This window comes from Piliocolobus tephrosceles, chromosome 10 (genome assembly GCF_002776525.5).
Source record: "Piliocolobus tephrosceles isolate RC106 chromosome 10, ASM277652v3, whole genome shotgun sequence".
Taxonomy (NCBI): domain Eukaryota; kingdom Metazoa; phylum Chordata; class Mammalia; order Primates; family Cercopithecidae; genus Piliocolobus; species Piliocolobus tephrosceles.
In genome coordinates this window covers 28,790,505-28,818,204 of record NC_045443.1, presented here as the reverse complement: position 1 = coordinate 28,818,204, position 27,700 = coordinate 28,790,505, and the positions used below count along the sequence as shown (strand labels likewise).

Below are 27,700 nucleotides of genomic sequence, written 5' to 3'. Positions count from 1 at the left end.
ACTACCTAGGATAGAAAATTTCAACTTGAGAAAGAAAAATTGTAAAAAATGTATGTATATATTTTAAAGAAATTAAAAAAACAAAAAGTAACAACCAAATAAGTTTGGGAGCTCTTTTTATTACGCTGAGAAATCTCAAAAAAGTACAAAGCCCAAGAAAGTAGATGCATTTCAGAAAATAAGATAAAACATTTGCATACATACATATTAATGACATTTTAGTTTTGAATTAAAAATATTCATGATTTTGCATTGAAGTATACTGCCTGTGAATTAAATACATTCTGCAATACTGGGAAAAGATTTCATATATCCTGTACTTGAACCTGAATTCCTAAAAATAGGGATTAAGTTTACAATTTGATTTGCAGACTAATGGTTTCATTGATTCAAAGTGCCTTTAAAGAGCAGAAATAGGAAATAGGGATATACCACACACACCCCTTTAGTTTAAGTGATATATCAGATCAAAGCTGAATTAATATAATAATCTTTAGTGCTTTTAATTGTATTGTTTGTTTTCAGTAGACCAATGAAAATACATAGATCCAACTGCAGAAAAGAGGTTAGGTAATGCCGGAATGATTTTCTATCATATCGGTGTTTTATTTCCAATTATACAGATAAACAGGTGATGTTGAAATCCATGCTATTTCTATCTCAAGATAAGATAAATGTATGATTACATTCTAGCATCTCATCAAGAGTCATCATGAAACAATAATATATTTACTACTTTTGCAAAATAATATGTAATAGACTACCACAGGCTATAAAGTTTACTTAATTAATTTTGATAACGTGGCATTTTACAATGGCTTTTGGGTCGTATCATACTCTGTTGCTGCTGCTACTACTAATAATAATAAAATAAAAGTAAACGTAAAGAAGAAACCAAAAGAAAATAAATTAGATCACTTGATAGTTCTAAATACTGTTTTGGTTTATCCTTGAACTGGAAATCAATTCTACATGATTCGGAAAGAAAACAAACACATCTTTATAATTCAGAGCATGTATTTTGAAGGTGTAATATGATGTATCCAATGCCAGTGTGGGTTTGCTTGTCATGTTCTTTTTATTCAATGTCAACTGGTTCTGTAGCTATTAAAGCACTTAACTGTTTCTGTGCACAGGAGAGGAACAGTTCCAAACTGGACAGGCTTCTTTGGCGGATGACTTGATCGAGCTGTTTAATTTTTTAAACAGAGAGAGAAAGAGAAAAAAAATACTTAGTTGAAGGATAAAGAATATTATGTAACTGAAGCCCACTAGAAAAAACTTTCTAGATGAGACAATTTAGGAAATCAAATAGTACTTTATTATTATTTTTTTATTATACTTTAAGTTCTAGGGTACATGTGCATAACATGCAGGTTTGTTACATATGTATATCTGTGCCATGTTGGTGTGCTGCACCCATCAACTCGTCAGCACCCATCAATTCATCATTTATATCAGGTATAACTCCCCAAAACTGAATGACAGTATAGTCACTCTTTCTGGCCTAAATAATCTAAGATGAGATGATAATCATTATGATTTTATAACTGATGTTGTTATTCAGTTTAGAGAAATACCATACATTTGATCAGAATGCTTTCAAAAAACATGAAAAAGTATTAAAATGCCAGTTCTTAATGTATATACGCAACCAAACATCCACAAATATATTATAGATGCAAGTAATAAAATAAATACATAGTACAGAAACACAGCATAATCACATCATGCATAGGGTTCAGTTGAACAAATAAACCCTGTGGAGGAGATAAACAATTTGCTGAAATTAGAGAACGTTCTGGGGAAAAGTATGCTTCAAAAAACATTTGAGGCCAGTAATCCCAGCCCTTTGGGAGGCTGAGGTGGGAGGCTCATTTGAAGTCAGGAGTTTCAGACCAGCCTGGCCAACATGGTGAAACCCTGTCTCTACTAAAAATAAAACAATTAGCTGTGCATGGTGGTGCAAACCTGTAATCTCAGCTACTTAGGAGGTGGAGGCAAAAGAATTTCTTGAACCCAGGAGACAGAGGTTGCAGTGAGCCAAGATTGTGCCCCTGCACTCCAGCCTGGGTGACAGAGTGAGACTCTGTTTAAAAATATATATATATATATATTTGATATTGTTGAAACTATTTTTGTTCTTGTCCCTCGGCTAAGGTAGAGATGTTTTATTAGATGTTTTAATATTTCAATAGCGAACTCGTATAGTAAACGAAACAAGAGGGTTAGTAAGGGAAATCATTTGGATTACATATAATAAAGAACTCTCTGGATGGTAAAGATTATTGAATACAAGAAGAAAAGCTTCAAACTTTTTGGCCCTAAAAACTTTGTCCATGGGGTAAAAATAACAAAACTAGGAAAACACATTCCCTATAGGTTACAGAACAATGGAAGAATTAAAAGACAAATAAATTCCATTTCATAATATACTTGTCATACTTATGAAAAAGTTGACATTCTTCTCACAAGTCCCTGCACCCCCCACAAAGACAAACCCAAACAATAATTCTCTATTAAATTATACTTCCATAATCTACTATACTCAAAATGGCTGAAAAACTGGATGATTAAAATATTGAGATATTCTAAGAATTAATCAAACAATCACTATATTTAGCAAAATGCTCCTGTAAAATGATTGAATTATACTGGATCCCTTCAATTCCAATATTCAGAGATTCTATTATATATATAGATATAAGATATCTGATTATCATTTCTCCTCACAGTTTTTTTTCCTTCTTCCTCTACTGGATGATAACTTCAGGTGAATCCATGCCTTATGCTTACAAGACTATTAAACAAAAGAGATCTTAGAATGTAAGTCCCAGGTACGCAGAAATCTTATCTGTCTTGCTAACTACTTTATCCCTAACATCTAGAGTGGGGTCTGGCACATGTTAGACAAGCAATAAATATTTGCTGATATTGAATGAATTGAGACACATAACCCCAATCATCAAGGCAATCTATTGGAAAATGACAGATGTACTTTTAATGCTAAGAACCAAAGCATGCTAACCTAATCTAAAAGATATATGGGAGATTAAAGTCATAGTTTTAAAAGTTTCATTTTAATATATGTTAAACAGATTGAAATCTAAGTTTTTTCAGCTTCTAAAATTATTTTGCACTTGGTCTAAACTAAACAGCACAGAAGAATACACCAATACTCAGTTCCAGTCCATTCTCCAGTGATTTCTGTCTACTTTTGGATGTTTTGAAGCATTTAAAGATGGGTTTTAAAAAATATGTGGTCCACATCTTATAATTCTTATAATTATTAAGTTTGAGAGGATCCACACAATCGCTTTATTACACTGCCTACTGGAAGTTTTCCCTATCTCATTTAAAAAAATTGCTTAACTGTATTTCATAATTTATTTAGCTACTCTCCCATTGACAGGCAGGCAAGTTTATTCTAACTTTTTGTTGTTTTTCAACCAATAACATTTACAACCTGAGTGCACACCCTTCAAAAGATGTTCAAGGTGTTGAAATCTGTCAGTGTCACGTCTGCATACTGTACATGGTGATACATATTGCCAAACTGCTTTCCAGAGAGTATATTATCAGTCCCAACTGCAGTGTTATGAGAGGATCAGTGTCTCCTGTTTTTGTTTTTTCTTTTAAACAGTTGCATAGTTTTGATTTTATGGTTATAATATATGTAACAGACATTTTAATATTTTAAAGTATTCTATTCATAGACATTAAGATTGTTCATACTATTTGGCTATTATAATTAAGGCTGTAATGAACATCCTTCAACACAGACCTCTATACGTGTGCTAGTATAGCCTGAGGAAATTGAGCCAAAGAATATGTAGTTTGCAATGCTACCTCTAATTATAAATCAGTTTTCCATATATGCACGAACCTGTCTTTAGGCTCTCCATCCTGTTCCCTTGGACAATTCATCTATCTCTACACAAATGTAATGCATTTTAATTATTACAGCTTTATAATAAACCTCAATATATCATATATTGCCAATATAAAATATTTCAGAAGTATATAAATTAGTGGGCATTTGTAAGAAAACTGAGTTTAAGAAGGAAGTGACCAGACTGCAGACAGTCTCATACCTCTTTTATCATAGGCACAAAATATAAGCAGAACTCAGCGGTATATTATCTTGAGACATAGAAGTAGGCAAAAACCTATTTCTTTTGAAGGCAAGTAAACAACGCAATAAAAACTGAACTGAGGAGAGTTGTATTCGGAGGATGAAGTCTGGCAGGATGAGATACATAATTCCGTTCAGAGGTGGCTTCATGGGTGTTTGTTTTACTATTATGCTTCATAACTTGTGTACATGTAACATACGTGCTAGCTTTAACAATTCAGAATCTTTCACAAATCCCCCAGAACAATCAGGAGATACACTGAAAACAAATATGACTTAATATCTTAGAATTTTTAGAAGCTAGATAAATGAGACACTTTTCTTTTGAGGGAATATGGCACAATTTCACATTGTGTAAAAAGCATTCAACCTCTGATGGCTGCTAAGTAACAATAATCTGAATTTGTGCATTCAAAATGAGTATTTCTGTAATGTTTTAAGAGAATATATATATGGACAAAAAAAGTTTGATAGATTTGTTTAAACATACCACACACTTCTCTTGCTTGTGTTAGATGTCACCATGGAATTACTGACCATACGATGATAGGCATAAAGGTTTTGGTTTTAGGCAGTTGCCAAAGCTCACTTCACATCTTTAACACTCCCTCCCCAGAACGCTCTGAAAGTAAGAATCCTTTAAATAAACAGTAGCACAATACTTTAAGATGCAACAAGGCGATACTGATACTATATGAGGAAGGAAATAGAGATTGGGCCATCACAAAGCTGAGCTTCCACTTTTGTGGGTCCTTCTTGGGTATGGTACATAGATCATGGCTGTGGGATGAAACACATATAACCTTTCTCTTACAAAGATGTTGAATTCCTCTCTTTGAAACAAACACATCAAACTGATGTTCTTGGCAAATTCCTGAATTTCAACAGTTACTGTTTTATTAGGCATGACCTTATTATCCTTTATTGAGGCAAGAAGAATTTTGGCAAAACATTCAACTTTTTTGCTCCTTAAGGCATGGGACTTAGTTCTGTATTTGTGGCTTTCATTTCAAAGTGAATCAAAGATTTGTATTCTGTGACACAGTAATGAAAATTATGTCCAGAGTAGTGGTGGCAAATTTTTGATATGGGGTTTAAAATCTCTTCATAATAGTGTAGCTCTAACCGATTTGTTTTCTCTTCCATTTTCTGTTGCTTTAATTTCTATTTAGCTCTTACAGATATCTGAAAAAATCTGGAAATTCTTCAGTTTCTGAAATAGACAACTAGGCTTCAGTTTGCTGGTATAACTGCTGAAAGCCTTTTAGAAACATACTACTTATTAAAATTTTTAATTTTATTAAGCTTGCGGGGGGAAATAGCATGTCTTTTCAATAATTTCATGTATTAGATTTACCCTTCCATGAGTGTTTCTTGCCATGGCAAAAGTAAAAGAAAAATAAAACATCTCTTGACCTTAGATTTTTATTTGCCAGTCATTAAAATGCAATACAATGGTGAATTCACATTGGTCTAAAGTGCAACATTCAAAGACAATTACAAACACATCTGGCTTATTTTAATTGGACTGTTTATTAAGAAGACTGTTCACATCCAAAAAGATCTGATTCATTGTTTTGAAATATATGTATGTGGGGGCAGTTCCAAGATGGCCGAATAGGAACAGCTCCAGTTTACAGCTCCCAGCCTGAGTGACACAGAAGATGGGTGATTTCTGCATTTCCAACTGAGGTACCGGGTTCATCTCACTGGGGCTTGTCGGACAGTGGGTGCAGGATAGTGGGTGCAGTGCACTGAGTGTGAGTCGAAGCAGGGCGAGGCATCACCTCACCCGGGAAGCACAAGGGGTCAGGGAGCAAAGCTGTGACAGACGACACCTGGAAAATAGGGTCACTCCCCCGCAATACTGCACTTTTCCAATGGTCTTAGCAAACGACACACCAGGAGATTATATCCCGCGCCTGGTTTGGAGGGTCCCATGCCCACGGAGCCTCGCTCACTGCTAGCACAGGAGTCTGAGATTGAACTGGAAGGTGGCAGTTTGGCTGGCGGAGGGGCGCCTGCCATTGCTGAGGCTTGAATAGGTAAGGAAGCTCGAAGCGGGTGGAGCCCACCACAGCTCAAGGAGGCCTGCCTGCCTCTGTAGACTCCACCTCTGGGGGCAGGGCATAGCCAAACAAAAGGCAGCAGAAACCTCTGCAGACTTAAATGTCCCTGTCTGACAGCATTGAAGAGAGTAGTGGTTCTCCCAGCATGGAGCTGAGGCACCCTCCAGTAGAGGCAGACTGACACTACAAACGGCCAGGTACCCCTCGGAGATGAAACTTCCAGAGGAACAATCAGGCAGCAACATTTGCTGTTCAGCAATATTTGCTGCTCTGCAGCCACCGCTGCTGATACCCAGGCAAACTGCATCTGGAGTGGACCTCCAGCAAACTCCAAAAGACCTGCAGCTGAGGGTGTTGACTGTTACAAGGAAAACTAACAAAGTGAAAGGACATCCACACCAAAACCACATCTGTATGTCACCATCATCAAAGACCAAAGGTAGATAAAACCACAAAGATGGGGAACAAACAGGGCAGAAAAGCTGAAAATTCTAAAAATCAGAGCGCCTCTCCCCCTCCAAACGAATGCAGTTCCTCACCAGCAACGGAACAATGCTGGATAGAGAATGACTTTGACAAGTTGAGAGAAGAAGGCTTCAGTCGATCAAACTTCTCAGAGCTAAAGCAGGAACTACGAACCCAGCAAAAAGAAACTAAAAACCTTGAAAAAAGAGTTGACGAATGGCTAACTAGAATAACCAGTGTAGACAAGTCCTTAAATGACCTGATGGAGCTGAAAACCATGGCATGAGAACTACATGACGAATGCACAAGCTTCAATAGCTGATTCAATCAACTGGAAGAAAGAGTATCAGTGATTGAAAATCAAATGAATGAAATGAAACGAAAAGAGAAGGTTAGAGAAAAAAGAGTAAAAAGAAATGAACAAAGCCTCCAAGAAATATGGGACTATGTGAAAAGACCAAATCTACTTCTGATTGGTGTACCTGAAAGTGACGGGGAGAACGGAACCAAGTTGGAAAACACTCTGCAGGATATTATCCAGGAGAACTTCCCCAACCTAGCAAGGCAGGCCAACATTCAAATTCAGGAAATAGAGAGAATGCCACAAAGATACTCCTCGAGAAGAGCAACTCCAAGACACGTAATTGTCAGATTCACCAAAGTTGAAATGAAGGAAAAAATGTTAAGGGCAGCCAGAGAGAAAGGGCAGGTTACCCACAAAGGGAAGCCCATCAGACTAACAGCAGATTACTCGGCAGAAACTCTACAAGCCAGAAGAGAGTGGGGGCCAATATTCGACATTCTTAAAAGAATTTTCAACCCAAAATTTCATATCCAGCCAAACTAAGTTTCATAAGTGAAGGAGAAATAAAATCCTTTACAGACAAGCAAATGCTGAGAGATTTTGTCACCACCAGGCCTGCCCTACAAGAGCTCCTGAAGGAAGAACTAAACATGGAAAGGAACAACCGGTACCAGCCACTACAAAAACATGCCAAAATGTAAAGACCATCGATGCTAGGAAGAAATTGCATCAACTAATGAGCAAAATAACCAGTTAACATCATAATGACAGGATCAAATTCACACATAACAATATTAACTTTAAATGTAAATGGGCGCAATGCCCCAATTAAAAGACACAGGCTGGCAAATTGGATAAAGAGTCAAGACCCATCAGTGTGCTGTATTCAGGAGACCCATCTCACGTGGGCTCAAAATAAAGGGATGGAGGAAGACCAACCAAGCAAATGGAAAACAACAAAAAGGCAGGGGTTGCAATCCTAGTCTCTTACAAAACAGACTTTAAACCAACAAAGATCAAAAGAGACAAAGAAGGCCATTACATAATGGTAAAGGGATCAATTCAACAAGAAGAGCTAACCATCCTGAATATATATTCACCCAAAACAGGAGCACCCAGACTCATAAGGCAAGTCCTTAGAGACCTACAAAGAGACTTAGACTCCCACACAACAATAATGGGAGACTTTAACACCCCACTGTGAACATTAGACAGATTAACGAGACAGAAATTTAACAAGGATATGCGGGAAATGAACTTAGCTCTGCACCAAGTGGACCTAATAGACATCTACAGAACTCTCCACCCCAAATCAACAGAATATACATTCTTTTCAGTACCACATCGCACTTATTCAAAAATTGACCACATAGTTGGAAGTAAAGCACTCCTCAGCAAATGTAAAAGAATAGAAATGATAACAAACTGTCTCTCAGATCACACTGGAATCAAACTAGAACTCAGGATTAAGAAACTCACTCAAAACCGCTCAACTACATGGAAACTGAACAATCTGCTCCTGAATGACTACTGGGTACATAACAAAAAGAAGGGAGAAATAAAGATGTTCTTTGAAACCAATGAGAACAAAGACATAACATACCAGAATCTCTGGGACACATTTAAAGCAGCGTGAAGAGGTAAATTTATAGCACTAAATGCCCACAGGAGAAAGCAGGAAAGATCTAAAATTGACACACTAACATCACAATTAAAAGAACTAGAGAAGCAAGAGCAAACACATTCAAAAGCTAGCAGAAGGTAAGAAATAACTAAGATCAGAGCAGAACTGAAGAAGATAGAGACACAAAAATCCCTTCAAAAAATTCAATGAATCCAGGAGCTGGTTTTTTGAAAAGATCAACAAAATTGATAGACTGCTAGCAAGACTAATAAAGAAGAAAAGAAAGAAGAATCAAATAGACACATTAAAAAATGATAAAGGGGATATCACCACCAACCCCACAGAAATACAAACTACCATCGGAGAATATGATAAACAACTCTACGCAAATAAACTAGAAAACCTAGAAGAAATGGATAAATTCCAGGACACAAACACCCACCCAAGACTAAACCAGGAAGAAGTCGAATTTCTGAATAGACCAATAACAGACTCTGAAACTGAGGCAATAATTAGTAGCTTACCAACAAAAAAAGTCCAGGACCAGATGGATTCACAGCTGAATTCTACCAGAGGTACAAGGAGGAGCTAGTACCATTCCTTCTGAAACTATTCCAAACAATAGAAAAAGAGGGAAATCTCCCTAACTCATTTTATGAGGCCAGCATCATCCTGATGCCAAAGCCTGGCAGTGTCACAACAAAAAAAGATAATTTTAGACCGATATCCCTGATGAACATCGATGTAAAAATCCTCAACAAAATACTGTCAAACTGAATCCAGCAGCACATCAAAAAGCTTATCCACCATGATCAAGTGGGCTTCATCTCTGGGATGCAAGGCTGGTTCAACATACACAGATCAATAAACCTAATACAGCATATAAACAGAACCAAAGACAAAAACCACACCATTATCTCAATAGATGCAGAAAAGGCCTTTGACAAAATTCAACAGCCCTTTATGCTAAAATCTATCAATAAATTAGGTATTGATGGGATGTATCTCAAAATAATAAGAGCTACTTATGACAAACCCACAGCCAATATCATACTGAATGGGCAAAAACTGGAAGCATTCCCTTTGAAAACTGGCACAAGACAGGGATGCTCTCTCTCACCACTCCTATTCAACAGTGTTGGAAGTTCTGGCCAGGGCAATCAGGCAGGAGAAAGAAACAAAGGGTATTCAATTAGGAAAAGAGGAAGTCAAATTGTCCCTGTTTGCAGATGATATGATTGTGTATCTAGAAAACCCCATCATCCCAGCCCAAAGTCTCCTTAAGCTGATAAGCAACTTCAGCAAAGTCTCAGGATACAAAATCAATGTGCAAAAATCACAAGCATTCTTGTACACCAATAACAGGCAAATAGAGAGCCAAATCATGAGTGAACTCCCATTCACAATTGCTTCAAAGAGAATAAAAGACCTCGGAATCCAATTTACAAGGGATGTGAAGGACCCCTTCAAGGAGAACTACAAACCACTGCTCAACGAAATAAAAGAGGACACAAACAAATGGAAGAACATTCCATGCTCATGGATATGAAGAATCAATATCATGAAAATGGCCATATTGCCCAAGGTAATTTATAGATTCAATGCCATCCCCATTAAGCTACCAATGACTTTCTTCACCAAATTGGAAAAAACTACTTTAAAGTTCGTATGGAACCAAAAAAGAGCCCACATTGCCAAATCAATCCTAAGCCAAAAGATCAAAGCTGGAGGCATCATGCTACCTGACTTCAAACTATACTACAAGGTTACAGTAACCAAAACAGCATGGTACGGGTACCAAAACAGAGATATAGACCAATGGAACAGAACAGAGCCCTCACAAATAATACCACACATCTACAACCATCTGATCTTTGACAAATCTGACAAAAACAAGAAATGGGGAAATGATTCCCTATTTAATACATGGTGCTGGAAAAACTGGCTAGCCATAGGTAGAAAGCTGAAATTGGATCCCTGCCTTACACCTTCTACAAAAATTAATTCAAGATGGATTAAAGATTTAAATGTTAGACCTAAAACCATAAAAACCCTAGAAGAAAACCTAGGCAATACTATTCAGGGCATAGGCACTGGCAAGGACTTCATCTCTAAAACACCAAAAACAATGGCAACAAAAGTCAAAATTGACAAATGGGATCTAATTAAACTAAAGAGCTTCTGCACAGCAAAAGAAACTACCATCAGAGTGAACAGGCAACCTAGAGATTGGGAAAAATTTTTTGCAATCTACTCATCTGACAAAGGGCTAATATCCAGAATCTACAAAGAACTCAAACAAATTTACAAGAAAAAAACAAACAACCCCATCAAAAAGTGGGTGAAGGATATGAACAGACATGTCTCAAAGGAAAACATTTATTCAGCCAACCGACACATGAAAAAATGCTCATCATTACTCGCCATCAGAGAAATGCAAATCAAAACCACAATGAGATACCATCTCACACCAGTTAGAAGAGCGATCATTATAAAGTCAGGAAACAACATGTGCTGGAGAGGATGTGGAGAAATAGGAACACTCTTACACTGTTGGTGGGACTGTAAACTAGTTCAACCATTGTGGAAGACAGTGTGGTGATTCCTCAAGGATCTAGAACTAGAAATACCATTTGATCCAGCAATCCCTTTACAGGGTATATACCCAGAGGATTATAAATCATGCTGCCATAAAGACACATGCACACATATGTTTACTGCAGCACTATTCACAATAGCAAAGACTTGGAACCAACCCAAATGTCCATCAATGATAGACTGGATTAAGAAAATGTGGCACATATACACCATGGAATACTATGCAACCATAAAAAAGGATGAGTTCATGTCCTTTACAGGGACATGGATAAAGCTGGAAACCATCATTCTCAGCAAACTATCGCAAGGACAAAAAACCAAATATCACATGTTCTCACTCATAGGTGGGAATTGAACAAAGAGAACACTTGGACACAGGAAGGGGAACATCACACACTGGGGCCTGTTGTGGGGTGAGGGCAGGGGGGAGGGGGGAGGGATAGCATTAGGAGATATACCTAATGTCAATGACGAGTTAATGGCTGCAGCACACAACATGGCACATGTATACATATGCAACAAACCTGCGCATTGTACACATGTACCCTAGAATTTAAAGTATAATAATATATATATATGTGTGTGTGTATGTGTGTCTGTGTCTGTGTGTCAAATACACGTACTAATGCACTTTCAATGTTTTGAGCTTCTACCAACAAAATATACCAAGAAATGTGAACATGTAACATCTACCTTTATCAATGTTACTTTTCCAACTTACACTCCTGCATATTTTAAATCAATGCTTAAAAATCATTTCATTTTTCCAAAAAGCTAGGTAGGATGGATATCCAGCAAATCCACTCATGGGTAAAGTGACTAGAGAAGACCACTTAGAGAAGGTAGTAGTAATTAAGAGACTTGAAAAGAGACAAGAAGGGAGCTATCTAAAAACATGGAAAAAAAAAATTCTCAAGGTAGCTGAAATCACAAGGAAAAACTCGAAAAGGGGGGTTCAGACTTGGTTTGATGGAGAACTGGTAAGAAATCCATTAAGATTGGAGCAAAATTAGCAAGGAGACTAGTAGGAGAGGAAATCAGAGAAGTAGATGGAGGCCAGAGCATAAAGGGCCCTAAAGTTTTGCAATTTGATGGGAAGACACTGGAGAGTTTTCAGCAGGAGTATGACCATGTTCTGTGTTTGAAAAATATCATACAAGTTATTATGTGGAAAACAGACTGTAGCGGGGCAAAAGTGGAAGAGGAAAAGCCATCTAGCAGACATTTAGTCTGGAAAAGATATAAATTTGACCCGACTATTGTTAGTAGTGGTTTAAGAACAGTTCAGGTTTAGGATTTTAAGACAGGACCAACTTGAGTTGCTGATGGATTGGAAGTATAGATGAAAGGAAAAGAGAAATAAAAGGTGATTCATATCTCAGGTTAGGGAACTATTATTCAAAGATAGACTAGAGCTGGAGTGAGTTGGCCAGAGGAAAACTGTTCTGTTTTAGACATGATAAATTTGTCAAAACCTATCAGACATGTTAGAGATATCAGATATAAGGTCTGCAGTTCAGGGGAGATAATCAGGCCTTGAAATAAAAATGTGGAAGTCATCTGCATATAGAAGACACTTAAAGCATAGATAAAATATTTAGGGAATGAATGTGGATAAAAGAGAAAACGTTACAGGACTAAGTCCTGGGACACTCAGGGATGTCCAAGGAAGATAATACAGTCATGGGTTCTTAGTTTCTATTTCTGGTTGGGCCAGTAAAGTCCCTTCCTCATTGCTCTTTTCTGCTTATCACTAGAAACAGAAACTGAAAACCATGGCTTCAAGCTGCTAAAAGCCTAAAACAAAGGCCGGGCGCGGTGGCTCAAGCCTGTAATCCCAGCACTTTGGGAGGCCGAGACGGGCAGATCACGAGGTCAGGAGATCGAGATCATCCTGGCTAACACTGTGAAATTCCGTCTCTACTAAAAAATACAAAAAACTAGCTGGGCGAGGTGGTGGGCGCCTGTGGCCCCAGCTGCTCGGGAAGCTGAGGCAGGAGAATGGCGTGAACCCGGGAGGCGGAGCTTGCAGTGAGCTGAGATCCGGCCACTGCACTCCAGCCTGGGGGACAGAGCAAGACTCCGTCTCAAAAAAAAAAAAAAAAAAAAAAAAAAAAAAAAAAAAAAAAAAAAAAAAGCCTAAAGCAAAACAAAATAGAATGAAAACAAGAAAATAAGGCAGGTTGCACAAGCTTGCTAGCACACAATCTTGTAAGAGAACAGTGGGATGGATATTCAATTCAACAGATAATTATTGTAATGGGTTCAATTGTGTCCCCCAAAAAGATATGTTCAAGTCCTACCCCCACACTTGTGAATGTGATCTTATTTGGAAATAGGGTTTTTGCTGATGTAATTAAGATGTAAATTGAGATGGGCTCTTAATGGATTAGGGTAGGCCTTAAATCCAATCACTAGTGTCTTTATAAGAAGAGAAACAGAGGCCGGGCGCAGTGGCTCACGCCTGTAATCCCAGCACTTTGGGAGGACGAGACGGGTGGATCACGGGGTCAGGAGATCGAGACCATCCTGGCTAACAGGTGAAACCCCGTGTCTACGAAAAATACAAAAAAGTTATTTAGCAGGGCGTGGTGGTGGCAGGCACCTGTAGTCCCAGCTGCTCGGGAGGCTGAGGTAGGAGAACGGCGTGAACCCATAAGGCGGAGCTTGCAGTGAGCCGAGATCACGCCACCGCACTCCAGCCTGGGCTACAGAGCGAGACTCCCTCTCTCTCTCTCTCAAAAAAAGAAGAGACACAGATACCAAGGAGAAGTCTATGTGAAGATGGAAGCCGAATCACTAGAAGCTAAGACAGAGGCAAGAAACAGACTTTTCCTTAGAGCCTTCGAGAGCATGGCCCCGCTGACATCTTGATTTTGGGCTTCTGAGCCCCACAATTGTGAGAAAATAAATTTATCTTGTTTCAAGCCCCTCAGTTTGTTGTAAATTGCCACAGTAGCCCTAGGAAACAGTTATTTTCCAGATTGTTAAGGTCCATATTAGAGTAGTGTTTCTTACAATGTGTTTCACAAAATGCCATTTCTGTACAGCAAGTGTTCTGCTTATTAAAAAAAAAAAAAAATACCTTTAAGCTAAGTAAGTTTGGGAAATGGAGGATTAAAAATGTTCACTTTCTTTTTTTTTTTTTTTTTTTTTTTTTTTTTTTTTGAGACGGAGTCTCACTCTGTCGCCCAGGCTGGAGTGCAGTGGCGGGATCTCAGCTCACTGCAAGCTCCGCCTCCCGGGTTTACGCCATTCTCCTGCCTCAGCCTCCTGAGTAGCTGGGACTACAGGCGCCCGCCACCTCGCCCGGCTAGTTTTTTTGTATTTTTTAGTAGAGACGGGGTTTCACCGGGTTAGCCAGGATGGTCTGGATCTCCTGACCTCGTGATCCGCCCGTCTTGGCCTCCCAAAGTGCTGGGATTACAGGCTTGAGCCACCGCACCCGGCCAAAATGTTCACTTTCTATGAACTTCTCAGAATCACTGAAAGAGACACTGAACCAATTTCAGGATAATAGTTTTACATAAAACACATGTTAAGAATAATTCAGACTCTAAAATATTCAACATAATCTGGCAGTGGTTTGAACTAAGGCAATGCTGGGTGTCTCAATCTTGAACTTCGGAAAATTTAGGCCTAACCTCTTCACCAGAACATTCAAAGCCATCATTCACATTCCATGAAGACTTCCAATTCAGAGTTCATGTCTCCTATTCTTTGAGAATATTTCTTGACTTTAGAGTATATTCCACATCTATCAAAAATGTCAACATATACAGAAGCTGTGTAACTTCCCAGCATGCAAAAGATGAATTACAGATGCTCTTTTAGAGCATGAAAAATGGGTATAGAGTCTTAAACCCTATTGGCCACAACTAAGTAACAATTGTTTTGTTTTGCTTTAAGATGCCTGGTAAGTAAATTCTCTGTTTTGAGTCATCTAAAGGAAGTTCTACATATTTGCATAGTTCTGCCTTTTTATCCCAAACTACTATATAATCCAAATCCACTGGGAAATGGAAATACTCATTTTTTCTCTTCAAGAAATCATCTGGGCAGAATCTACTATAACTTTCCGTATGTAAAGTTTAATGAATTTGAAAAGAAAATAATTCTGGTAACAACTTTTTCCGACAGCTTCCAAAGAAAATCTAAAAATTTCCAAAACAACTTAAAAAACAAAAGCCATAGACTTAGAATTTCAGAGAAAAGCAAAGGTGGATAATATTGTATAGTAGTTGCACAGAAATCCTATCTTAGGGCTCTGATCCATAAGGCTATATTTATTAATATGTAAAATATTAATAAATATGTTCCACATTATAGAGTTCAATGGTAAATAAATACTTTATCTCAAATATAAGATGAATTGATTCTGGCAAGGCAGGCTAACTTATTTTAATATGACAGGCCACATAAAGTTTTTAACCTAATTTGATTACATGCTCCAAAACAATGAAAAACCTTTTCCTATATCATTTTTTCCTATATCATTTTTTCATGATATAATAAAAATATTACAATCTGTTGGATAGTCTTTTCTAAATTAAATGAACATAGAGATCCCAAATATGTCATTCAGGTTACTGCTCAAGTAACAAACACAACTTCTGTTGTATTTTTATCGATTCAACTTTTATAGATTTTAGGAATCCTATTGTTTCAATCTAAAGAACAACATCTGTCAATTACTATGTATCCTTCCTTTTGTTTTGACCTTTAACAATTTAAACCTAATCTTAGCAGAAGAGTTAGATGACCTTTAAGTTCTTGTCTTCCTATACTATCTTTAAATTTTCAAACGATTGATATTTCACCTTATGTGTTTCAATCTACAGAAACAAGCAAGAGACTGTCCACAAGTCTTATTCTTGAGTTCTTTGCACACACATATGGAAACTTACTTTATATTACATTACAAATAATCCTATAATGCTAGATTAAGTCTGACCTTTTCTTCTTTTAAGAATACTGTTAATACTTCTTGATTGGTAGTACTTGCTCCCTGCTATGCACAGGTGACCTCTTTATGTGCTGTATTAGTTATTTGTGGCTGTGTAACAAAGCATCCCAAAAGCTAGGGGCTTAAAATGAAAAGCAACAAATATTTATCATCTCACAGTTTCTATGGGTCAAGAAACTGGGCACTGTTACGGGAGTGCCTCTGGGTCATGTTCTTTATTGAAGTTGTAATCAAGTTGTAGGCTGGAACTCTAGTCATCTCAAAGTTCAACTGGGGAAGGATCTCCTTCCAAACCCACTCAGTAGCCGCTGACAGGCCTCAAAACATCCAGCTCCAATGTAGCCCATGTGAGCCTCTCCAAAAGCCTGCCTAATGAGATGGCAGCTGGTTTCCCCCAAAGTAAGCAATCCAAGAGAATATGAAAGAAAGCAAGAGTACAACATGACAGTGAGAGAGCACGTAAGACAGAAGCCATAATCTTTTTATAGCCCAATCTCACTCAGTCCAGCCCAGATTCAAGGGCAGGGGATTAATAAGGACAGAGTACCATTGGAGATATCTACAATGTATTATCAAATTTTTATTCTCTTGATAACTATATGAATGAAGCCACTAAGGCTTAGCGAGGTTATGATGTGCCCAAGTAGCAGGGCTAGGAGTGAAATTCAGGTGCATATGACACTCAAATCTATTCTTTAAACCACAATACTACACTGTCTTCTCAGATAAGAACTTCAGTTATGGCTAGAGGCCTTGGCACAATATCTGTTTTGCTGTATGCAGGAGTTTCTTGCACTGCATTACACTAATGCAAAAACTTGTTAAGGTGCCAAAAGCCCCGTAGATGCAGTCATTAAACCATGTAATTATCTTCTCTTAATAAACAGTAGATTCGGAAAGATTTCTTTATAGCAATATACAAATGGTTCCCTGAAAATGCAACAGAAGCATTTAAAAAAACCTGGCACATTAAATACATCATATAAAAAATCATTGCCTTAAAGAATATGTAACCTCAGTGGCTATATATGAAAACAACAGACTACTTACTATTTTCTAGGTTCATGATGAAATAAAGGAGAAACACGCATAATGACAATGTGGAGTACAAATCTCACCTTGTGCTACCTGCTAGGCTTGTACAATCTTTGCCTACTTACTTTCATATTTCCACTACTGATAAAATTGGCTAAGTACACAAGTGAAAGCTGCCTGATTCCCACTAGGAATTCTAAGTCCTTGGTATTCAAAATTAAACCAAGGTAACAAAGCACCACTTAATTAAATGAAAGTTACTGTGAACAGACTTTTTTCTCTCTTTTTACATAAAAAGAGCTGCTCTTCCTCATCATTCAGGATTTTACAGTGATGAATCACTGAAGTCTTAAACAAACAAACAAACAAATAATATCATCTATCTGGCACATTTTAAAACAGATTTATCCTACTGAGGGAACAAAGCGGGAAAACGCCCTCCTTGTCAGTACTTTTAAAATCACTGCTGCCTCCCACCTAGATCTAAGAAGGTAAGAAAATCCCAACATCCCTACTTCTTGTAAACAAGTAAAGGAGATTTGCTTTCAGTTAAGACAGCTAAACTTGGATGCTATTGCCTAAAAATGGTAATAGCACCTCCTCAAATAGATGTTGAAAAACAACACTAAATACCTATCAAAAAGAAGATATGAGAAGTTAGGGATTAGAGTAAAACCTGCCAGTTGCCTCTCTAATATGTACTCTTCTTTACCAATAGAGCTCCCATTTAATTTTAGGAACAATGCACATGCATGCAGGCCATTATTCCCAAGACTTCCTCCCAGATGGAAATAGCCAAGAAATGAGTGGCAGTTACTGGGCGAGATCATCAACAGTGCTCCCTAAAAGTGGGACAGACATTTGTTCTTTTCCCCTTCTGTTCCTTGAATTTTTTTTTCTTCCCCCAATCATCACAAATATCTTTGCTGGAGTTCCGGCAGTCATTTTCGTAGCCTTAATGATGTAAGTCAGTGCTAACAATAGAAAAAGTACAAAGACAGAATGATTCTGAATCCTTTTATGACTTTGTTTAGCTTCTGTACTAGCTCTGAACTGTTTACTTCTGAACTTGCTTATGCTGTTGTTATTTCTAGTTTATGGTACAAGGAGGCCAATATAAATCCTAAATGATAAAGGTACCAAGTTTATACTGTGTATATCTGTTACAACAAAAACAAAAATTTAGTTTTTAGACGATCAGCTTGAGAAGTTGAGAACAAGCTCAAAATAGTAAATGAATGACACTAAAATTTATGAAAAAGTTGGAAATTTTAATGTGAAGACTGGAAAACAACCAATGGAAAAGAATTTCCTATAATAGCTTAAGAGTCTATAAAGAGTAAAAGAAATTGTAATGATCAAGCTATGCTTATCACCTGAACATATATGTATGAAAGAAAATGTGTTTAACTTGCATGGGCAAGTGCCTCCTCTTTTTTTTTTTTTCCTTTTCTCTGCTACGTAGAACATTTGCAGTTATAGCTAGAATAGTGAAAAATAAAAAAAACAGCACCTAAAAATGTTAAAAATATATTATGGGGATGGATTTTAAACTACAGCAATGAAATTTTTCCAAAACAACAAATTTAACTCTGGTTGTGACAAAAATATAAGGTTCCTAATTAACTTAAAATTATAAATATCATGGATAAAATATGATAGTAGTTTTTCCCCAGAACAAGCTGGTTCTGCAAAACAATTTTGATAGGCAGGATCTTATGGCATATATATTTATACTGAATATCAGTTTCAGTCTCAATATTTTGATGCTCATTTTCTGTTCACCAGTTTTAACAGGATATATTTTTTAAGTTGCCACAATCACTTCTGGAACAAAAAGGTATTTAAATTAATAAATACTTTAAGAATGAGTAGAACCAAAGACATTCTGATCAAAATCATACATTTAGGAAAATTCATCCCAATGATAATAAAAGCATTAAAAGCTAATGCTGAAAGTGAATTTCTTATATCCCAAGCAGTGTTCTAAGCACCTTACACGTGTTAACTCATTTATTTCTCATAGCAATCATAAATTAAGTAGGCAGTATTATATCTCCATTGTACAGAAGAACAAACTGGCCCAGAGAGGTGAAAGTACTTGTCTAAATGTACACATCCAATAAAAAGCAAAGCTTGGTTTTAATCCAGAAAATCTGATTTAAAATCCCATACTCCTAATTGTATACTATATTTCTCTATGATGAAACATATTTCTAGGTCATGCTATAGTTTAATGCTAGGTTTTTCAATAAAATGAGACAATGCAGCGATGTTAAACAAATGAAAGCAAGAAAAGGCCAATGATCTTTCTATCCTTTTCATTTACAATCTGTAGGGGCGTTTACAAAGCACAATTGGTAGCACTTTAGATGGAAATTTTGTAAGTTAATGCCATAACTCTGTGGAATCTATGAGGCTGGCATAAAAGCTATTGCAACTTTTGTTTCTATTTCAGTCATTCTCTTTTCTTGTCAACTAACATTGGCCTACTATACTTGATTTTTAGCTATCCCAAACAAGCAAATTGTTGTGAACAATTCCTATAGAAATGGTCCCTTTGCCATTATCTGCATTCTAAAACGTTATTTCAATAGATAAAACTTTCCATTTCCCACATATGGTTTGTTGTTGTTGTTGTTGTGTTGTGTTTTGTTTTTTTTTTTGAGATGGAGTCTTGCTCTGTTGCTCAGGCTGGAATGCAATGGCTCAATCTTGGCTCACTGCAAGCTACGCCTCCCAGGTTCGTGCCATTCTCCTGCCTCAGCCTCCCGAATAGCTGGGACTACGGGTGCCCACCACCACGCCCGGCTAAATTTCTGTATTTTTTAGTAGAGACGGGTTTCACTGTGTTAGCCAGGATGGTCTCGGTCTCCTGACCTCGTGATCCACCTGCCATGGCCTCCTGAAGTGCTGGGATTACAAGAGTGAGACATCATGCCCAGCCCATTTCCCACATATGTTTTATAGGTGAGAACAAAGTTCAGAAAAAAATCTGGTAAAAGTTACTTGAAATGTTTTATGTTACCAATCTTTACCAAGCATCATTTCGAATGTACTGAAGTTAGAGAGTAATATTAATAAGGGTGAAGGGAGAATAATTTTCTTTTTAAAAAAAGTTATCCAAATGTACACTGCAACTGGGATGCCACTAAAATACCTGTAGAAGTATGAGTCCAGACTTTGGATCTAGACACATGCTCTAACTATGGCTATGCTACTGATTTCAGACATATAACTTTTTGGTGTTTTGAAACGGGTTCAAACAGACCTTATACTGATCCATCTTAATATTATTTTCCTGGACCAATGGCCAATGATACCCATTTTCTTCATGGCTGATAAAAGTTAGAGGTACAATACATCATATGAAATAGAGAAAACTATAAACCAATATATTACAAATCCTTGATACTGTTCTCAAATTGGTTTAATTCAGTGGTCTTCAAATATTCGGTCTTGTATGACCCTCACATATTTTTAAGTTGCCATCTAAAACTTTATCATAAGCTTCCTAGTTATAAAAGATGGAGTTTCCTGTGTTCTATGCTTGTTGACATAATAACTAGAACAGTTACTCTTTTTGATATAACCTATGTATACCTAACCATCACCTATTTTAAAAATATATAAACATATTCTCTGAAACCTAGAAAATGTTATATCATTCCTTCTCTTTCCTTAAACTTTTGTATTCATCCCTCTGTCTCTCCCATTTTAACCTTGTAATATAGCTTATGCATAAAACTTAGCTGTCATCGATTTACTTCTCTGAAATGTATATAGATATTTAAAAACTAAAAATAATTGCTATGACTGTAAATACACTAATCCCTTTTAGGCATTAAATTACAATTTTTTGAGAGTCCTTTCAATGTGAGATAATAAGATACTACATGAATTAACGACTGCTCCATTGTAAATCCACATTTTACTATACACATTAGCAATATTTGATAGAGATATTCACCCCTCCATCTCAATCACATTTTTCACTTTCCTTGTGGGCCATCACTTTTTTTACTTCATCTCGTAAGGGTATTCCGTTTGCTCATTTAACTCCAGCCATCCTATTCTCTGTACCTTTTCTCAAAGGTTCTCTTCTTTATCAGTCAGGCTTTGTATTGGTGTGCCCTCTATAAGGAACTTCCTTCTTCAAAATAGCTGCATGACTGATCACACTGTCTACATTCAAGTCATCTTTTTAAGTGTCAATTCAGTTCATCTCTGAGGCCTGATCTCACTCACTTTATCTAAAAGAGCACCCCAGCTCTTCACCTGTATCACTAATTCATTACCCTGCTCCTTCCTTATGCTGTTTACTATCCCAAAATGTCACACTTGATTGTCAATTCCATACTCCACCAAAATATAAGCTCCCTAAGAAAAACCTAGAAACGCAGGGATTCTGATGTATTTACTTCTGTATTTCCAAGGGCTAGAGCAGTACCTGGCACATGGTGCAGCTGATTAAATGTTTGCTGAATTTACTGAATAAAGAACAAAAATAGAAGAGACAATTACTAACTATTTTAGCAATTGTTCCCAAAAACTAAAGGTATTGTGAAAATTTTCAGAAGTCAAATGATACTCTGCCGTCAAAAATAATGTGTGCAAATGACAGAAAACAATTAAAAGAAACTGCAAGTTATTTTTCAACGTACTCAGTACATGAATGATGGTACTCTTTAAATTTTATATTATCTATTAATAAAATACAATATCACATGAAAAAGAGGTCTGGATCAGTAAATAATAGATAGCAGGTTACCTTTATTTTTATGGTACACACATATAATCAACCTGAATAGGGGAAAACAAAATTAGTAATAATATATGAGATTATTTGAAAATTACATACATTTTGAAATTTATAAAAAATTTTGATAATTTGTCAAGCATCTTAATTTTTATCATAAAATCTTCATTTACTCAGGATCATTCATTTTCCAAACTTTGTTAGATCTATTTAAAGTACTGAGCACTTTCACCTAATTTCTTCATGGCCTTACCAATTCTGTGTTTGTGAAACTGGAAGAATTATTTAATGCCATGTTGAAATATCTCTGAAAAGCACATAGGACAATATTCTGGACTGGCCTATCAGTCTGGATAACATTCCAAATCATAAAACAACCTAGAATCTCAACGTCCTAGTCCGTTTGGTGTTGCTATAACCTAAGACTGGGTAATTTATAATGAACAGAAATTTCTTGGCTTATAGTTCTGGAGGTAAGGGACTTTTTGCTGTGATATCCCATGGTGGAAGGGTAAAGAGAAGGTGAGAGAGAGGCCTTGAGCCCTCTTGTAACTGGCATAACACTGTTGCATTGGGGATTAAGTTCCCAACATATGTTTTTTGGGAACACATTCAAACCACAGCACTCAAGGGGTATTTAATTGGACCTAAAGGAGACTCCTTTCAGTAGTCACTGAAAAACTGCTTTATTCAGCAGTTTTTAAAATAACCAGTCCTCTGGTTACTCTTCTTTGTGCACTTCAAATAAAATATTAGCTACAAATATCTTTAAAAATTACTTGTTGAATCCAAGTCACACCATGAAGATATAAAATTATCTCTTAAAAAGAACCATGTTCTTTTCTGCTGATATATCCTCATCCACTCTGAATATAGGAAAAATGGCCCTGTACCAGTTACTATGGCTGTAAAACAAATTACTGCAAAACTCAGTGGTGTAAAATTACTACTAATTATGCTCACAAATTCTGTGGTTAGAAATTTGAACACTGCGTTGCTGGGACAGCTTGTCTCTGCTCCATGTTTGGGACTTCAGTAGGAAGACTAAAAGGCTAGGAGCTAGAATCATATGAAGGCTCGTTCACTCTCTCATCTGGTAGTTGATGCTGGATGAAGGTTGGAGACCTCAGCTCATCTCCATGTGGGCCACTCCATGTGGATCCTCTTTCATAGGCTAGTTTGAATTTTCTCACAGCATAGTGGCTAGTTCCAAAAGTGAGTGTTTTCAGAGAGAAAAAGAGGTAGGTAGAAGCCTTATTGCCTTTTATGACCTAGCCTCTAAGTCATGCAGTGTCACATCCATCACACTCAGTTTGCTGAGACAGGCATAAAGTTCAGCCCCATATTCAAGGGGAAGGGAAATAGATGCTATTTACTGACAGAGAGAATGTGGGACTGAAGACGCTGCCATGGCCATCTTTGGAAAATACAATCTGTCACAGTTTCTAATTAAGTAGTATTTCTTAGCATTCTTCATTTCCTAAGGGTATTAATGTTATCTCCAGTTCATCTGACTGTTGCAGTAAATCAATATTCACCTAAATTACAAGAGGTAATAAATTTTCTCTGATTTCTAGTCAGAAAGAATAACTTCAATTTTTATGGGATTTGGTATGTATGAAAAAGCCAGATTGAGAAGGAGATATCTATGAGAAACAAATTATTTTCCAAATTAGTTTTATTTCAACAAACCACTAGTAACTAGATTCGCCTTTCTTCTTAACTTCATTCTACTGAAGAATATTTCCTATCGTGTCTCACTGAAAAATATGCCCTTGTCTACACATACATTCCCATCCCCCATCTCAAAGCGCTTCTTTGGCAAGTAGAAAAAAGGGAGGATCAAGTGCAAGCACTCATCTGACCCTATTCACTTTACATAAATCTCATTCTTAATCCTGTGGGTTGAGCAGTGTGAACTTGCTCCTAATGCCTCAATGTAAATGTTTCTCTAGTCCTATTAAAGCTACAAAACTACCCTAGATGAATGAGTAGAAAACTCAGCTAAAGAACTCTCTCTGACCCTGATACCATTGCCAGTTTTGGTATTGACTTCACTAGTCCTCATGTCCCCTTATGCATGACATGGCTCTAACTCTTAAGCTACATCTGTCTGGTATACTCAAGTCAAACCTGTGTGCTGTTCTAGGCAAAGCTCTGCGGAGGATTCTGAATAAACTTAAAATTTAAAAGAAAAACAGCAAAATACTAGACATATAAGAAACAAACACAAAACAACCATCTGTTAAAATTGTTTTTCTCTTTTTAGAGGTAAGACATAATCAGTATGTCATATGTTTAAACAAAGTAGTATCAAGTAGGAAGCATAATCTCTCACAATCCCACCTCTCTGAGAAGAGCATCAATCATCTTTCCTTTGCTTATTTAAATATACTTTTATACACACACACACACAGAAAGAGATATAGCAAAATATATTTCAATAGTCAGGATCATATGATTCAGGTGATTTTGCAACTATATCAACAAATATAGATAAATATCATTCTTTTAATGGATGTATAGTATTCCATTGTAACATAGTTCATTTAACTAGTTTCTGATTGATAGACATTTAAGTTGTTTATAATTGTGAGAATATCAAAAAATAAAACTCGAGTGAGCTATGATCGCCCAGCCTGAGTGACAGGGCAAGACACTGTCTCCAAAAAAACAAACATAAAAAACCCCTAAACCATCCTCTGCGTAAGTCACAAATGTGAGACTTAGCTACTCCTGCTCAAAAACCTTCAGTGGGGTGAAACACAGATCATGGCAGATGGGAGGCAGGACTAGATTGCAGCTCCCACTTGGACATACAGAACAGCATGTGGAGGCTCACATCATGAACTTTTGCTTCAGAACAAGTGCAAGAATACATTAGGAAAGCCAAGAGAACCCACAGACCCTCTGAAGGAAGTGGATTGCTCCTGCAGGACCTGGGAGATACCCCAAATACTGTGGGTGCCCAAACTGTGGAAGCAGGAAAGGGAGATTGTCTGCCCCTTAATACACCGCCACACTGGGGAACCTGAAGCTCTAGATTATGGGAGAAGATTCTGACCTTAACTGGAACTGAGTCAATTTAGAGAACCGAGTGAAATACAGAGGTAGAGGAAGCAGCACACAAAGCCCAGTGGGCTTGCCAGGGTCCCCTAGCAAGGCATTGCTGCCTTGTCTCACAGAGGTCCTTCAGGAGGGCTGCCAGAGGCACTGGGAAAAAACCACAGGGAAAAGGAAACCTCCAGTGGAACTCTGCAACAATTTGAACAGATTGAGAAGTCTCCTGGCCAGAACTCTGAAGAGGGCATGAACCCAGTGTGCACACTCCACATGTGGGGGAAGAAGGAAAGCCCTGCTTACTTTCACAGTTGAGAGGTGGGTAACCTGGGGCAAGTTCTCAGCCTTGCTCACTCACTGTGTGGAAACAGACTGGGTGCTCTTGGCGGGGTGACACAGTGGGAGTGAGACCAGCCCTTTGGCTTACGTGGGAGCTGAGTGAGGCCCGTGACTGCTGTCTTTTCCCCAGTTTCCTGGCAACCTGCATGAAACAACAGAGGCAGCCATAATCCTCCTAGGAACATAATTCCATTGATGTGGGAACCTCACCCCCATCTCCCACAGCAGTTGCAGCAAGACCTGCCCAAGTAAGAGTCCGAGCCCAGGCATGCCTAGCCCTGCCACCATCTAATGGTCCTTTCCTACCAACCCTGGTAACTGAAGACAATGGGCATATACTCTTGGGAGTTATAGGGCCCCACCTACCAAATGTTCCTCCCCACACTACCACAGCTGATGCTCTCTTGCAAGTGCTACCCCCCAGCAGGTCAACCAGCACAAAAATAGCACACTAATCAACCAAAGCTGAAAACCCTCACAGAGTCCATTTCACCCCCTGCCACCGCCACCAGAGTAGGTGCTGGTATCCATGGCTGAGAGGCCCAAAGATGGTTCACATCACAGGACTCTGTGCAGACAACCTCCAGTACTAGCCAGGAGCCTGATCAATTTGCTGGTTGGCTAGATCCAGAAGAGAGATAACAATCATTACACCTCAGCTCTCAGGGAGCTCTATCCCTAGGAAAGGGGAAGAGTATTACATTAAGGGAGCATCCCGTGGGACAAAAAAATCTGAACAATAGCCTTGAGCCCTAGACCACCTGACAGAGTTTACCCAAATGAGAAGTAACCAGAAAACCAACCCGGTAATGGGACAAAAGAAAGTTCTTTAACACCCCCTAAAAATCACGCTAGCTCATCAAATATGAATCCAGACCAAGAAGAAATCCCTAATTTACCTGAAAAAGAATTCAGACGGTTAGTTATTAAGCTAATCAGAGAGGCACCAGAGAAAGGCAAAGCCCCAAGTGAAGGGAGAACTATTCAAGGAAATAGCATAAATAATAAACAAACCTTCAGGAAATGACAGATACACTTACAGAAATACAAAATGCTCTGGAAAGTCTCAGCAATAGAACTGAATAAGCAGAAGAACGAACTTCAGAGCTTGAAGATAAAGTTTTCAAATTAACCCAATCCAACAAAAACGAAGAAAAAAGAATAAGAAAATATGAACAAAGACTCTAAGAAGTCTGGGATTATGTTAAATGACCAAACCTAAGAATAATCGGAGTTCCTGAGGAGGAAGAGAAGTCTAAAAGTTTAGAAAATATATTTGGGGGAATAATCGAGGAAAACTTACCCAGCTTTGCTAGAAACCTAGACATCCAAATACAGGAAGCTCAAAGAACACCTGGAAAATTCATCATAAAAAGATAATTGCCTAGGCACACTGTCATCAGGTTATCTAAAGGTAAGATGGAGGAAAGAAGTTTAAGAGCTGTGAGGCAAAAACACCAGGTAACCTATAAAGGAAAACCAATCAGATAACAGCAGATTTCTCAGCAGAAACCCTACAAGCTAGAAGGATTGGGGCCCTATCTTCAGCCTCCTCAAACAAAGCAATTATCAGCCAAGAATTTTGAACCCAGCAAAACTAAGCTTCATAAATGAAAGAAAGATAAAGAGACTTTTTCAGACAAACAAACATATGCTGAGAAAATTTCCCACTACCAAGCCAGCACTACAAGAACTGCAAAAAGGAGCTCTAAACCTTGAAACAAATTCTGGAAACACATCAAAACAGAACCTCTTTAAAGCATGAATCTCACAGGACCTATAAAACAAAAATACAATTAAAAAAAAAACACAAAACAACCAAGGTATACAGGCAACAAAGAGCATGATGAATGGAATAGTACTTCACATCTCAATACTAACATTGAACATAAATGGCCTAAATGCTCCACTTAAAAGACACAGAATTGCAGAATAGATAAGAATTCATCAACTGAATATCTGCTACCTTCAAGAGACACACCTAACACATATGGACTCACATAAACTTAAGGTAAAGGATGGAAAACAACATTCCATGCAAATAGACACCAAAAGTGAGCAGGAGTAGTTATTCCTATATCACATAAAACAAACTTTAATAGCAGTTAAAAAAGACAGAGGGACATTATATAATGATAAAAGGCTTTGTCCAACAGGAAAATATCAAAATCATAAATACCTAAATTGGGGAGCTCGAATGTTAGGTGCATATATATGTGCATATACATATATGCGTATTTATAAAACAATTACTAATTTATAAAACAATTACTAATAGACCTAAGAAATGAGATAGACAGCAACATAATAATAGTGGGGGACTTCAATACTACACTGATAGCACTA

At 37.5% G+C, this 27,700-nt stretch overlaps 1 protein-coding gene across 8 annotated transcripts in view; it reads right to left on the bottom strand.

Moving 5' to 3' along the window:
* Nucleotides 1-99: 99 nt before the first annotated feature.
* The window catches only part of CCDC91 (coiled-coil domain containing 91), a 363,292-nt gene continuing 335,691 nt past the window's right edge, over nt 100-27,700 (bottom strand). For all 8 annotated transcript variants that reach the window (XM_026457081.1, XM_026457085.1, XM_026457082.1 and 5 more), the window contains one exon: nt 100-1,189. In XM_026457081.1, coding sequence (XP_026312866.1) covers nt 1,079-1,189 — 111 coding nt within the window. In that variant the 3' untranslated portion in view covers nt 100-1,078. The remainder of the gene's footprint in view (nt 1,190-27,700) is intronic.